We start from the raw sequence: 13,533 nt of genomic DNA, 5'->3' as shown, positions 1-13,533 counted from the left end.
GTTTCTCTTTCTCCACCATTGATCTTTTAGCCGTAATGCTTAGAAAGAACTCACAAGTTAGGCAAAGAATGTATTTTTCTTTATTTTTCCTCTATTTTTTTTTGTCTCTCAAATAAACAAAACCCTCAAAACCCCACCAATAAAGCAACTAATTTTTTTTAATTTAATAATAATTACCGCAACCATTATTAGTATCAACAAACCTAGTTTATAAAATCCCAACCCAATTCCCAAAAATTTCCAGCTTCTTAAGTAATGTTGTTGAGTATTGAAAAGTAAGACATCTGAAACAAAAAAAGAACAAAAAAAAAAAAACAAAACTTTCAATTTCTTCCTCTTAACTTGCTTGCTTACTTACCTCAATACCCCAACAACAAAAACAACAACTTCTCTTACACAAGTCATTATTGTTGTTGTTGAAGAATGCTTCTTCCTATGAGTTGCATTCTTTTAATATGTCTCTTGAGTTCTTTCTCCATCCAAATCAAAGCCACTAAAACCTTTTCAAATCTCACCTTACCCCACCAACATCCTTACCCTGAAGCTGTGGTTCATGAACTTCAACAGTAAGTTAACTCAAATTCAAACTACATTTCTTCATTCTTTAACGAATTTTCAACATATACTTTATTTTTTATTGCAGGAAAATCAATGTGTCACTTTTTAGAAGAGAACTACTCGGAAAAACACAAGGCGGATGTTTAACTGGAAATCCAGTAGATGATTGCTGGCGCTGCGACGCAAACTGGGCGGCGAACCGTCAGAAGTTAGCAGAATGCGGAATCGGATTCGGACGCGCCGCCATGGGAGGTAAAAACGGCCAGATCTATGTTGTTCATGACTCCTCCGACTCCGACCCGGCGAATCCCGTTCCAGGCACACTCCGTCACGCGGTTATCCAAGACGAACCTCTCTGGATAATCTTCTCCGCCGACATGACGATAAACCTCCGCCACGAGCTTATCTTCAACAGCTTCAAAACCGTCGACGGCCGCGGCGCGAACGTTCAAATCACCGGTCACGGTTGCATCACACTCCAATATATCTCAAATGTTATCATCCACAACATCCATGTTCATCACTGTAAACCCTCCGGGAACACTAACATACGCGCGAGTCCAACGCATGTAGGGTTCAGAGGAATTTCCGACGGTGACGGAATATCAATCTTCGGTTCTAGAAACATCTGGATCGACCATTGCTCGTTATCTTACTGTACCGACGGATTAATCGACGCTATAATGGGGTCCACTGCTATAACGATTTCGAATAACCATTTTGGTCATCACGATGAGGTTATGCTTCTAGGGCACAACGATAAATATACTCCTGATAGAGGAATGCAAGTTACGATTGCGTTTAATCACTTCGGAGAAGGACTTGTTCAGAGAATGCCACGGTGCAGACTCGGTTACATCCATGTCGTTAACAACGATTTCACGCAGTGGAAAATGTATGCTATCGGTGGTAGTGCTAACCCTACTATCAACAGCCAGGGTAACCGTTACACCGCCCCCTCTGATCCAAACGCGAAAGAGGTATGCAGTGGTGATGGTGGTGGTGTTTATTTTTCCTAATTTACCCTTTTTGGTTTGAATAGTGTTTTACTTTTTCTAGTATTTTTTTCATCTTACTTTATTGGAAATGTAATTTAATTTAATAGCTTGTTGTTTAGTTATTTGACTCATGTCTGTAACGAATATATGCTTGTTTTGGTGTTAAGTTTTACTCGAGTCGGTGGCGCGTGAAATGAAAGTGCTATCTTAATGGTTAGTTTTGTTTTTCAGGTGACTAAGCGCGTGGAGACAGATGATAAAGAGTGGAGTGATTGGAATTGGAGGACGGAAGGAGACGTAATGGTAAACGGAGCGTTTTTCGTGCCGTCGGGAGGTGGGATGAGTGCACAGTACGCGGAGGCGTCGAGCGTGCAACCCAAGTCCGCTGTGCAAATCGATCAGCTCACCATGTACTCCGGTGTTTTCGGTGATCCCAGGTACACCACCTCCCTTTTTTCATCTTATGTATTGTTTTAGAAAATTAATTTTTTTAATTGCTAGAATGAAATATATATATATATATATATATATATATATTATTAATTTAAATGCGGAATAGAATGCCCTAAGTCCCTAACAACGGATATTACCTGTCTTATTAACTGGCATATTAAAAAGGTTAATATAGTCTTTTCAATTAAATAATACTCCCTCCGTCTCATAATAAGTGTCCCATTTGCAGTTTTTCTTTGTCTCAAATTAATTGTCCATTTACAATTCCAATGCATCAATCATTATTATTTTTCCACTATTATACCCCTATTTATTAACTTTCACGTTATTCAACTTCTATTAATAGGGGTATTCTAGTAAATGACATTAACTTTTTTACTAAAATCAACACATCCAATCATTTTCTTAAAAACCGCGCATTGCTCAAATGGGACACTTATTATGAGACGGAGGGAGTATCTTATGATGGAAAAGGTTACTATCGTCTTTTTGGTATATGATTAATTTACGGGAATGTCCTTTCTCTCTGAGTACATGGTCCCACTAGTTTTTTTTCTCTTGTGTTTTATAAAAAAGAAAATACACATGGTGTTGTTAGTTGAGGAACGCGGTACAGCACAAGAACAACTAAACACAAGTTGTTGATGAGTAGTGTAGAGTAGAGTAGCGTGAAAAGGTGCGAGGAATATTGTTATTTTAACGTGGTTCCACTTTCATTTCACTGTCTTGCTGTTTCCAAAACATGGGTTTAAGCGTAATCTAACTTTTTGAGGTAAAACAAGGTTGGGATTTGTAAAAAAAAACTAGTACTACCAATTTTAATAATTTAGTGAATCGGAGTAAAGTGGGACTTTTTTTTGCCTATGCACGTGATCATGAAGTAATTGGGAATCTCTTATCATGGCCCAACAGACATATGTCTGTATTCGTCCTTTTCTCTTGTTCTTTTGTATTAAAAAGTTGAGCATGTATGAGATAAAACACCTTTGTTTGTGTGGGGAGTAGTGAGCTGATTTTGAAAGATGAAACTTCTTTTAGATAGATTGATAGTCACAGGGCACTGTGGATTTGGGTAGTCTACTTGGAAGATGTGAGGTAGTTTGTGATATTCGTTTTGAGTAGGGTGTAAACATTTTACGGTAAAAAGCGTGTAAAGTTTTTTTTAAAGCGTTTTAAGTGAAGTGACATAATAGGACCAGAGCCATCTTAATTTTTTCGGAAATTCTAGGTAAGTTAACCACGATTTAGGTGAGACAAATTAAGTAGAGGTTTTATTTCATCGTGGTTAAAGTGTGATAAATATTTTGAAGCTATTTTTTGTGACGGTTTAACCGTGACAAATTAAGGGTCACGTGTGATAGCCCACTTGCACTCCATTAAAGATGGCCATGAACTGGACCTGCTTAATTGAGTGTTAAGAAGTCAAGGTTCATGGTTTGTGATGTTTTTTATGCTAAATGTGTGAAGAAGGAAAAGAGGACAAAAAGGAGTGTTTTCATTGAGGTGGGGCAACTCGAAAGTAGTTGAACATTCAGTCTAGTATGATCTGAAAATGTGTTTGTAAGTAACAAGTAAAAGAGATTAGAAGAGTGATAGAGAGATTGGAAGGGCAGGGGGAGAGATTTTCTCTCTTACTTAACAGCCTTTCATCAAAATAATTCAATACAAAGTTAGAAAATCCAAATCTTATGACCTCTTACACAAAAGATTTGAACGTGTGTAAACAGGGTTGTAGTATAGGTTGAAAATAACTAGGTTTCCAGGGTAGAGTGACAAAGACCCGTCCTTACGTTAGATCAGATGTTTTGGAGGGTATTATGGGTAGATGAGTGAACTATATTCCCTTTTTATCTGCTTTCCAGCAAATAACCGTGGGACCTTACATATTTTGAGCACCCTTTTCCTCTTGGGCCCATGTCTGATTCGACACTAACTGGTCACACAGCTCACCAAGTTGCTATTGAATCAGAATTCTGAAAGGGACTCTCTTCTCCCCTTGTTACTTTCTCATACTGTCTCCCACCCTTAACCTTTTATTTATTGCTTGATTAGTCACTCTTTACAATTTACATGGTCTCTAGGGTAGGGGTGGCAAACGGGCACACCCTTCCCATTTAGGTCCGTCCTACAAAAGTCCGAAAAAAAAGGGGTGAAGCGGAGCAGACATAATAAAGAGTGGGCCTAAGGATTAGTCTGTCCCGTGAATAAGTGAAGATGGGACAGACATGCGGGCCTTGCAGTTCTAATGGCTAAAAGTTGTAAATATTTCTAATGATATCCGCCTCCACAAAAATTCCGCAGAGAAACGGGACGAGCAAAACAGGCATTTGCCTGACGGGCCAGATCCGTTTTGTCATCACTGTCTCTCTCTAGCAACCGGTGTATATATTGATGAATCTATTCTTTCTTTATGTAATCTACTGCATCATAAAACCTACTTTAGAGGATTGATGGTCTACTCTTTTAAAATGGATCCTCTAGCTACTAAGAATTCAAGTCCTATTCTATAAGATTTCAAACTACTACCAAAATAAATTTATTTCTTATTTGACTTATTTGCCTAAATTTATTGAAATCTAGTCACACCCATGTATGTTTTTGACTCATATACTAATTACATTGCTAAAAGGCTTGTCTTTCTTACGTTTGAGATCCACTCACTTTTTCCTACTCAATTTATATTGCTATTGATAGATAGAGCTTTAAATAGAAAATGCAATTAAATCTCCATCAACAAATTAATAATTCTATTGATACTAGTCAATTTACTCCATCATTAAAATTTTTGGGCTTTCCTTCAAGTTGAAGCTAGTCTTTTTTTCTTCTATTAGCTCAATGTTTTTATCATTATTGGTGTTTTTTTAATAATAGATTCCCATGTCTACCTAACAAATTAAGGTACTTTTCATTGAGACTTATTATGAATGAATTATTAATCAGGGATAATGGAGATATATATCCCGGTTTCAACGGCGCCGGGACCACGACTGGAGCCACCAGCAAGGGCTACAATGAGGGACCCAGCAGTGACGGTGGAGACTTCTTTGGTATGATATTCAAAGGCAGTAGCAGCCAAGCAGCACCACCAGCACCATACTCATCAATTGTATTTGTTTCAACTTTTTTGTCTCTTTTAATTATTTTCAATTTGGACATTATCACCAACTATGATATTCTATTATCATTATTATGATCTCTCACAATTGGGGTGGGAAAACAATTCCTTTGATCAAAAGAAAAATTATCAAAGGGAAACAAAGATTAAAAGTTACAGTCATTTATTTTACAGTTTAGAAATTAGAAATCATATTTCGTTAGTTATGCACAGCTATTAGAAACTTAACTAAAGTTTCTTTTCTAACTTTTATATAAAACGTTTATAGGTATATTTGTGTCATTTTTGAATCTGACTCATACACATAAACACTTTCTTATCACCCTATAATATTTAACTCTCTAATTTGGTTATTCATGTTTGACTTTTCTAGCCTCTTGCAAGTAGATGTCCAATGTTGGTTATGGAATTTCAAACTAAGACTAACAAAAGTATTTGTATTATATACATTTAAGTGATAGGCGATTTATTATACATACAAGGTTTTTTTTTTTTTTGTTAAATTCTGAAATTCAAATGACTCTGTTGTGAGTAATTGTGAGACAGCTATAAGTATAATCCTTACAAAAGTGCCATCCATATCTTTCTTTTTTACGATTTTTTTTTTTTTAATAATTGAATAGCTAATTCACATAATTTATAAATGGCTTCTTATGATGCTCATTATTAGTCAAATAGGTGTTGTATTTGTATGATACACAATATTTTGGGGTTTGCTTACTTCCTATGTTTTTCTCAGACTATAAATATTCGAAATTATCTCTTCGGCCTAGTCTAAATAGTGAAATTCAGATATGTCTTTATATGTTGTTTGGTCAAACTATTGATTCAGTTTTTGGGAATTGTGGTAGTTAAAACTACCACAATCTCTATCATAATCTTTGGGAACAATATGTTTAGAGAGAGAAGCTCTGCTCTCTCTCTAAATTTAGGGTTTCTTCTTCTTGGTGAGTATCGCCTCCCCTCTAATAGGGGTCTTTCCTCCGGCTGCGGAGCTCTCTACCACCAATATGGTGGTCTTCCCCTCTCCAATAGAGGTCCATCCCTCACAGTAAGTCTCCCCCTTTCCATGCTCGCTTCGACGATGAACTGCTCATCCATTTTTTTCTCAACCCCCATCAAGAAATTCGTCCACTCCGCCATCAACCACCAGAAGACTGTAATTTCAAAATGGTTCGGACATGAGATTCGACTCCCACCGAAGCCTCCACCATCGGAAGACATCAAATCTCTGATGCTATGTGTTAGGTTTTCTGTTATGTCTTTCTTTTCTGTGTTTGTGTTGCTTAGGTTTCTGTTGTTTCTTGTTTGTGTTTATTTGTGGTGTGTGTTGTTCTTAGATTTAGGTTGTTATCATTTTGTGTTTAAGGTGTTTGATAAAATGCCTCAAAGAAGTTTGAATGAGGGAGATGTGTCCTTGAGCAAGAATATAACAAGGGTTGCTGCAAATCTACATACTCTTTCTAGTCAACAAATGATTTCCCCACAACTTGTGAGTTTAATCTTTCTTGAGAACCTCTATAATCGAACTGTGCGTGAGATAGTCAAAGAAATGGTCCGTAACTGGATAGATCTAAAGATTTTGGTTTCAAACCTCACTTGTCTCATGTGGATGATTTCTGTTTGGTTGCTTGGATTGGAGAAGTGGATTGATAACACTCTTTTGGATTCTAATTTCTCAAAGAATGTTGATGTTCTTAGTTAGAGGGATTATTTTAGTAGTGATCTTGTTAATTTGTGGATTGGAAATGTCCAAACACAATTTATTTATGTCTCTTTGTACTCATCTATTTTCATCTAATGCAAGAGTTTGTTGACTGTCAAAAAAAAAAACTACCACAATCTACCCTGTCGGATAATATTATTGTTTTTGAAAATTGAAAATTGTGTGATAAGGAAGTTTTTCTATCAAACTCTATGAAATTAGAGTTTGTGATAGAAAAAGAAAAGAATAATAAACTAAATTAAAATAACATCTTGTCAATTCATGATCTTCATTCTTTCAATAAGAGTACATATATAAAGATAATAATAGTGGGTAGCAAAATAAAGACTCAAAGATTCAAAGACCAACTAAATCATATTTATGATAAAAGCTCAACTAAGCTCCGCTGTCCACTAAAATTCACCCCGTCAAAGCCCGCTTCCTGCCAAAGTTTGCACCGCCAAAATTCGCCGTCTGCCAAAGTCCGCCTCACCTATTCGTTCAATCCGTCCCGCTTTAAACCCTCAATTTTTAGTTAATTCTAGTAATTTCAATTCTTGATGATTTTATTTTATACATTTATTTATGAATATATGCAATATTTTTTTAAGTAAAATTTGCTTAAAAGATGTTTTATAAAAAATAGTTCTAAAAAATAAGTGAAAAAAAAATACTATTGCTCTTAGTTTAAATGAATGAAAAAAATAGGCGGGCAAACCCGCCGTCCGCCAACCCGTCACATTAGCGGGGCAAGCAAGATTTTTATGTCAATTTTCACGTGGCGGACATGCCCGCCCCGCTCTTATTTGGGCGAGACGTTTTGCCACCCCTAACTTAAATATTAAATTGTCAAAAACTAACTCCAGGATTCTATCATTACTCACCCATTCAAAAACAATCTTATCCTCAAGGTTGTAAAGTTTGTTCATAGAACCATATTATATTAGATCCATTGCTTGAATGACGACCATAGCTACCATAGAGGTACTCAAAGATCCACCGGAATCCCATCGTTGCCCTTTTCCATTCTCATTAATGTAATGTGTCATAAGGTCCTGCAGTAAAAAACCTGAATTTTTCTCTTTTGGTTACTAAGGTCACAATTTTGGTAACTCCAAAAGCGACTACCTTTGGTACAAGTTCTTCATCCAACCACATGCAACAAGACCATAACCTTCCCATCTTTTTGTGCCTAATTATATTTATTCTTTCAAATTTAACAACTTTGATATAAGTTATTCCCTGTATTGCGAGTAAACATTGAACCCAAATATGACATGTATCATTAGCCATCCCATGAAGACCAAGCTTCTCCTTAAGGTTGTGGAAGCTATTCCAACCTTTCCAAATTTTAATACGCCCTCTAAAAGTGTTGCAGAGCAGAACTTTAGAGTAATTAGTAAACTTCAACAAAAGAGGCCAACCTAGCAGTACTAGCAACAAGAGGAATCACACGTTCCTTATACATACCCTTAATAAAAACTTCAATCAAGTCCATATCAATAAGCAATTTGGTAAATGTAAAAGTCCTTGTCTTTCCACTATCAAGAATGGCTACACCGGCCATTTTCTCAATGAGAATCATGCTTTTTGTAATAGCACCCTATTGAGAAAATTTATGAGAACCAATAGCCATTGACACAAACAAAATAGTTGTCATAATAATAGGAATTCTACCAATCAAAATGACTAATAGGTTGTCAATTTCATCGCAATATCTGTGATAATGAATATGACACATGATTAGAGTCTTAGCCCACATACCAACTGCAATGAAACAGATACAAAAGTTTTCAATTAAGATCAATGAAAAGCATCAAAATGAACAAGATCAAGGCTTATTGATGTTCACATGAAAACAACACAAGGCCTTGTTAGGTCTATTTCAAGGATCACCATATTGTAACCTCATAGTGTGAACTGCAAAACCTCCAATCCTAATCTAGGAATATGTATTATTTGTTTTATTCCTCATATACCTAAACTTGAAACCTTTATTCTAGACACTAGTTCAATGGCTTATGCATTCTTGATCCTCTGATAGGGCTTTGATACTTGATATTGATTGAGAAAATTTTTCCTTCTCTGCTAACCTTTTTGTCGTCATCAAAACTTTATTCCAAGATGAGTTTGTCTTTACAATCTCCCCCGTTTTTGATGATGACAAAATATTTGACATTTGTGTTTTTTGACCTCCTTTGAAAAATCCCCCTCTAAATTATATGTCTCCTCCTTAATTGTAGAATCTTTGAGTTCTACATTCCCAAAAACTTAAAAATGCAATGAAAATAAGTTTTTAAGAAAGACTTGGACATGAATAGGAAATAAGATAACATTCAATTCATTCCAAGCGGTCATCTTCATTATTTTCCCCCTTTGTTGGAATTCGAATCTTCCCATTCTTTGAGAAATTCCCCCCACTTCATGATGTAGGCTTGCAAACTATTCAATCTTGTAATCCAAAATCATTTTATTTGAGGGACAACTACAAGAAAGTTTGTCATTACCTAGGGTCAAAAGCTGTAATTTGAAAAATCCACGGGTAAAGGTAAATTATCCATGGCTTAATGATGATCACATAATCCTCCGTAAAACACTCCTTAATAACATATATTGACGACCTCAAAAGTCCACGATGTTACTCTCCGCTAGCCCGTGAATACTTCGTGGTAATTACCAGTTCCACAATACATTATTTATTTACTTTTATCCACTGCTAAGTCATAGATAAAATCACTGACTTTATGGATGATATTACTGATGGTTAAACTGTCTGTAATGTTAATTAACTCTTACGAAATCATGAAAATTTTGGGACAACTAAACAATTATAACATTTAACAAATACATAATGCTTGTTGTTATGATTTGTCAAAAAATATATAGATTACGGCAAGATTGATAATCAAGAGAACCGGAGATACATAACCATAATTTAATTAATTCACAAATGAAATTGTAAATCAAGCATGTGTCATATGATGAGCATTTAGAAATTAGAGGAATAAATAACATGTACATTGTGATTTTTAGGGGGAAATGAGACAAGATTCTTTTAAGATCATCAAGTCAATGTAATGGATGAATATGTGTTCTTCAAATATCGCCTTCATTTATAATTCCAAGTTATCTTAAGATTTTGTAAACCAATTCTTTAGCAAGTGGTTTTGTGAAAATATCTTCCAATTGATCACAGGTATCCACAAATGCTATTTCAACATCTTCTTTGAGAACGTGATCTCTTAGTAAATGATGTCAAATGTATATGTGTGTTAGATCCATGGTTTTATGGTTGGCATAAATTTTGCTAAAACATGGTTCTTATATGATGTTGAGCAAGATGTTGTAACATCCTGACCCACTATCATGACAGGTTCTGTTATCATGAGTGTTAGAACAAGATTTGGTTCTTCATTTAATCTCTAGTTTTAATGATAACAAAAAATATTTTTTGTATGTAACAATTTTGTACTCTAATATTTTCTCAAGTGTGTAGATAAAATATTTTGATCAATTATATCTAAAAAGATCATCAAAAATCAGAGCTGACACACCTCAAAAGAACTATTCATCCATTTCTAAAGTAACATCAGCAGTTTTGAGGATTTTGAATACTCGTTAGAAAAGGATCTTTAAATGTTTCTAAGATAAGTTACTCACCCAGATCAGAAATCAAGATGTGTTATTCAGATAAGTTGTTGCGTTCAACTCTGATGACAAGGTTCTGACTTTGAAGACTTTAATACTCTTAGAATATTCATGTTACTTGATATCTTCTATGCTCTCACTACTTTAGATCAGAAGTATATCTTTAAGAATGAAAGATCAGAAACTTGCGCTAGAAGAAAAATGGTACAATAGTACAGTGCTCTCTCCACTACTGTGAGGACGTATGTACGACCACAGGAACTGTGTGCTCTTTGTCTCCCAGTATTTCATTTGAGTCGTTATGTTAGTTGGCATGGAAAGCAACGTTTTGTCCTTCTCAACAATCTACTTTTTGGGACTATATAAAGAAGCACTCTCCATTGACGAATTTGTAGATCCGCAGAACAACATTTTGATACATCAACGTGAAAGGAAAGTAAGAGAAATAAAACTTGAGAGATACTATTCAAACACTCCAAAGTGAGACATTTATTTCAAGAGAATCTCAAGAACACAAAGATTTGTTTCTCATTATTTGTGTGTAATCGATTGTTTTTAAACTTTGTTTCATTTGCTTATCTAGAAGTATTATTTGTAAACATTTCCTATTGTAAATCTTTTGAGATTTGTTTTTCTCAAGTGACTAGGTTGTTAGTCTGTATACTTGAGAGGGATAAGATGTCTTTCTAGACTCTTATAAGTTGTTTGTAATCTTTAATGATTAGTGGATCATGTGCTTTTTTAAGGCGAAATCACCTTGGCGAGTGGACAAGAATAGCCTTGCTTAAGGTGAATTCTAAAAGAAAAGGTTTTAAAAACCCAATTCAAAACCCCTTTCTTGTGTTTTTCTCAACCTTCAATGTGTTTTGACAGATGTTCTGCCATATGTTGTGATATGTTATACCAGAACATCATGACAATTCAGTTGGTTTTAATCCTTGAAGATTTGATTGAAAAATATGAGTTTATGAAAGATTTTGGTACTCATATAGGCGCAACCAATCAAGTATATTTTAGGGACAAAGTAGAATTGATTTGGTTTCATAAAAAGGATCTTGGATTTGATTTGATTTGTTCCTGTTTTTTGTGAAGATATTGCAGCTGACTGAAAAGGAGAAGATTGGATTTGATTCCAGAGTCCAAGCCCATACTACAAGAGTATATAAATAAGGACTTGCGAAACCTAAAATAGCAAGCATTCACAAGAAGAAACCGTGGGTGCAAAATAAGGGTCTAGGGTTTTGAGAGTTGTTCAAGTTCTTTGTGTTTTCTTTGTATGTTACTCATGTATCTTCTTATACAATGAGTTTGACTGATTGTTACTTGATTGTATATCAAGTTATTATTCTCACTCATGATCTTTTAAGAAAAGAGTTGAGTATTTTTCTTAGTTGAAGCTTTTAAGCAAGACTAAGTATTGTTTTTTGGAAGTGTAATCTTCTATTTAGTTCTTTGATATAGTCATTGGGATTGTGACTGGTTTTTATCACTGAGGTGATTTTGGGAAGTGAGAGGGGGTTCTCATATCTAGGAGGTTCCTAGGTAGAAATTGCATAGAAGTAGTGATTAGGTGATAAGTTGTAAACTGGGATTGTTTAGGTTTTGAACTAATACAATTATAGTGGATTTCCTTCCTGGCTTGATAGCCCCCAGAGTAGGTGAGTTGTACCGAACTGAGTTAACATTTGATTATGTTCTTTTACCTTCTGCAATCTAATTCTACACAATTTCTATTTTGATAAAAGTGTTTTGTGTCAGCAGATGATGTCATAACATCTGTCATGACATTGTGTTTTGTGTTGAGACATCAGTCTTGACATTTGTATTGCAAGTGTCAGCATTTCAATGTGTTTAGTTAGGGAATGCATGATTGGATTATGTGTCAATTTATAACACTTGTGTTGTCAGATTTTAAGGCAATGCATCCTAGATTCAAGCCATATTCACATAGTTGTTGCTTTAACCATAGGATATAAGCACAACAACCTCCACTTGTAATGTATTTTGCTTTTGCAGTACTAAGAGCAACACCCAACTACTTTTTATATGACCATTAAACTAGAGCATTACTAAGAATATGTTCCATTTGTTATTTTTCTATCTATTTTACAACTTTCATAATCTGAGTCTGAATAACCTACTAAATTACATACACTACCTTTGGGTACGGTAGGCCGACATTTGTGGTTCCTTTTAAATACTTCATGATCCTTTTTAAAGAAGAGAGATGGGATTCCTTTAGATACGATTGATAGTGATCACATAGAAATACACTAAACATTATGTCAAGACGACTAGCGGTTGATAAAGTAATGAACCAATCATACCTAGATATTTTGTCATGTCTATTGGTGTACCAAACTCATCTTGATCCGCATATGTACTTGAACTCATTAAAGTGGCCATTACTTTGCAATTATCCATGTCAAATATTTTTATAAGCTCTTTGCAATATTTTGATTGATTGTTGAATATGTCATTTTTTGTTTGCTTGATTTGTAACCCAAGGAAGTAGTTAAGTTTCCCCATCATGGACATGTCAAATTCTTCTTGCATCATTGTTGAGAATTCTTCATACAATGATTCATTTGTTGATCCAAAGATAATGTCGTCTACATATATTTTCACCAATAGTGTATGATCATCATTTCTTTTGATACAAAGTGTTGTATCCACCTTTCCTTTTTCGAAGCCTCTTTCACAAAGGAAGTTGCTTATCCTATAATACCTTGTCCTTGGTGCTTGCTTTAATCCATAGAGTGCATTCATGAGTTTCTACACATGAGAGAAATGTTTTAAATCTTCAAATCCTAAAGGTTGACTCACATGACCAGATGCAAGTACTTCATGGTGAAGAAAGGGCCAGCTTGCTAATCAAAGGGATGGTGCATTGGGCGAGCAAAGGCAATCAAAGATACGCGGAAGACATGCAAGCATTTCTAGTTGAGGAAGAAACATTGGTTGATCAGAGTTGGCAGAGAAGGGTAAATGTGTTAGGCACAAGGAAGGTGCGCCTAGCGAGAGCCTTAGAATTTTTCCTATAAATAGCTAGTTAG

The 13,533-nt window shown here is 35.2% G+C and overlaps 1 protein-coding gene across 1 annotated transcript; it reads left to right on the top strand.

Moving 5' to 3' along the window:
- The first annotated feature begins 205 nt into the window (after window positions 1-205).
- LOC131642139 (probable pectate lyase 18) lies at window positions 206-5,326 on the top strand. The gene is made up of 4 exons (XM_058912426.1): window positions 206-566; window positions 644-1,538; window positions 1,788-1,993; window positions 4,950-5,326. Exons 1-4 carry the CDS (start codon window positions 424-426, stop codon window positions 5,200-5,202), a joined length of 1,497 nt encoding a protein of 498 aa, XP_058768409.1. The 5' UTR covers window positions 206-423; the 3' UTR covers window positions 5,203-5,326.
- Window positions 5,327-13,533: the final 8,207 nt, after the last annotated feature.

The sequence above is a fragment of the Vicia villosa genome, linkage group LG1 (assembly GCF_029867415.1).
Source record: "Vicia villosa cultivar HV-30 ecotype Madison, WI linkage group LG1, Vvil1.0, whole genome shotgun sequence".
Taxonomy (NCBI): Eukaryota; Viridiplantae; Streptophyta; class Magnoliopsida; order Fabales; family Fabaceae; genus Vicia; species Vicia villosa.
Note: the sequence above shows the minus strand (reverse complement) of the source record. Positions and strands in the feature narration are given on the sequence as shown.

What these genes read in the sequence shown, in the direction of transcription:
- LOC131642139 (XM_058912426.1), top strand. Translation starts at nt 424, where the DNA reads ATGCTTCTTCCTATGAGTTGCATTCTTTTAATATGTCTCTTGAGTTCT. An exon ending in GTGGTTCATGAACTTCAACA is followed by an intron (nt 567 to 643) that starts GTAAGTTAACTC and finishes TTTTTATTGCAG; the next exon opens with GAAAATCAATGTGTCACTTT. An exon ending in CTGATCCAAACGCGAAAGAG is followed by an intron (nt 1,539 to 1,787) that starts GTATGCAGTGGT and finishes TTTGTTTTTCAG; the next exon opens with GTGACTAAGCGCGTGGAGAC.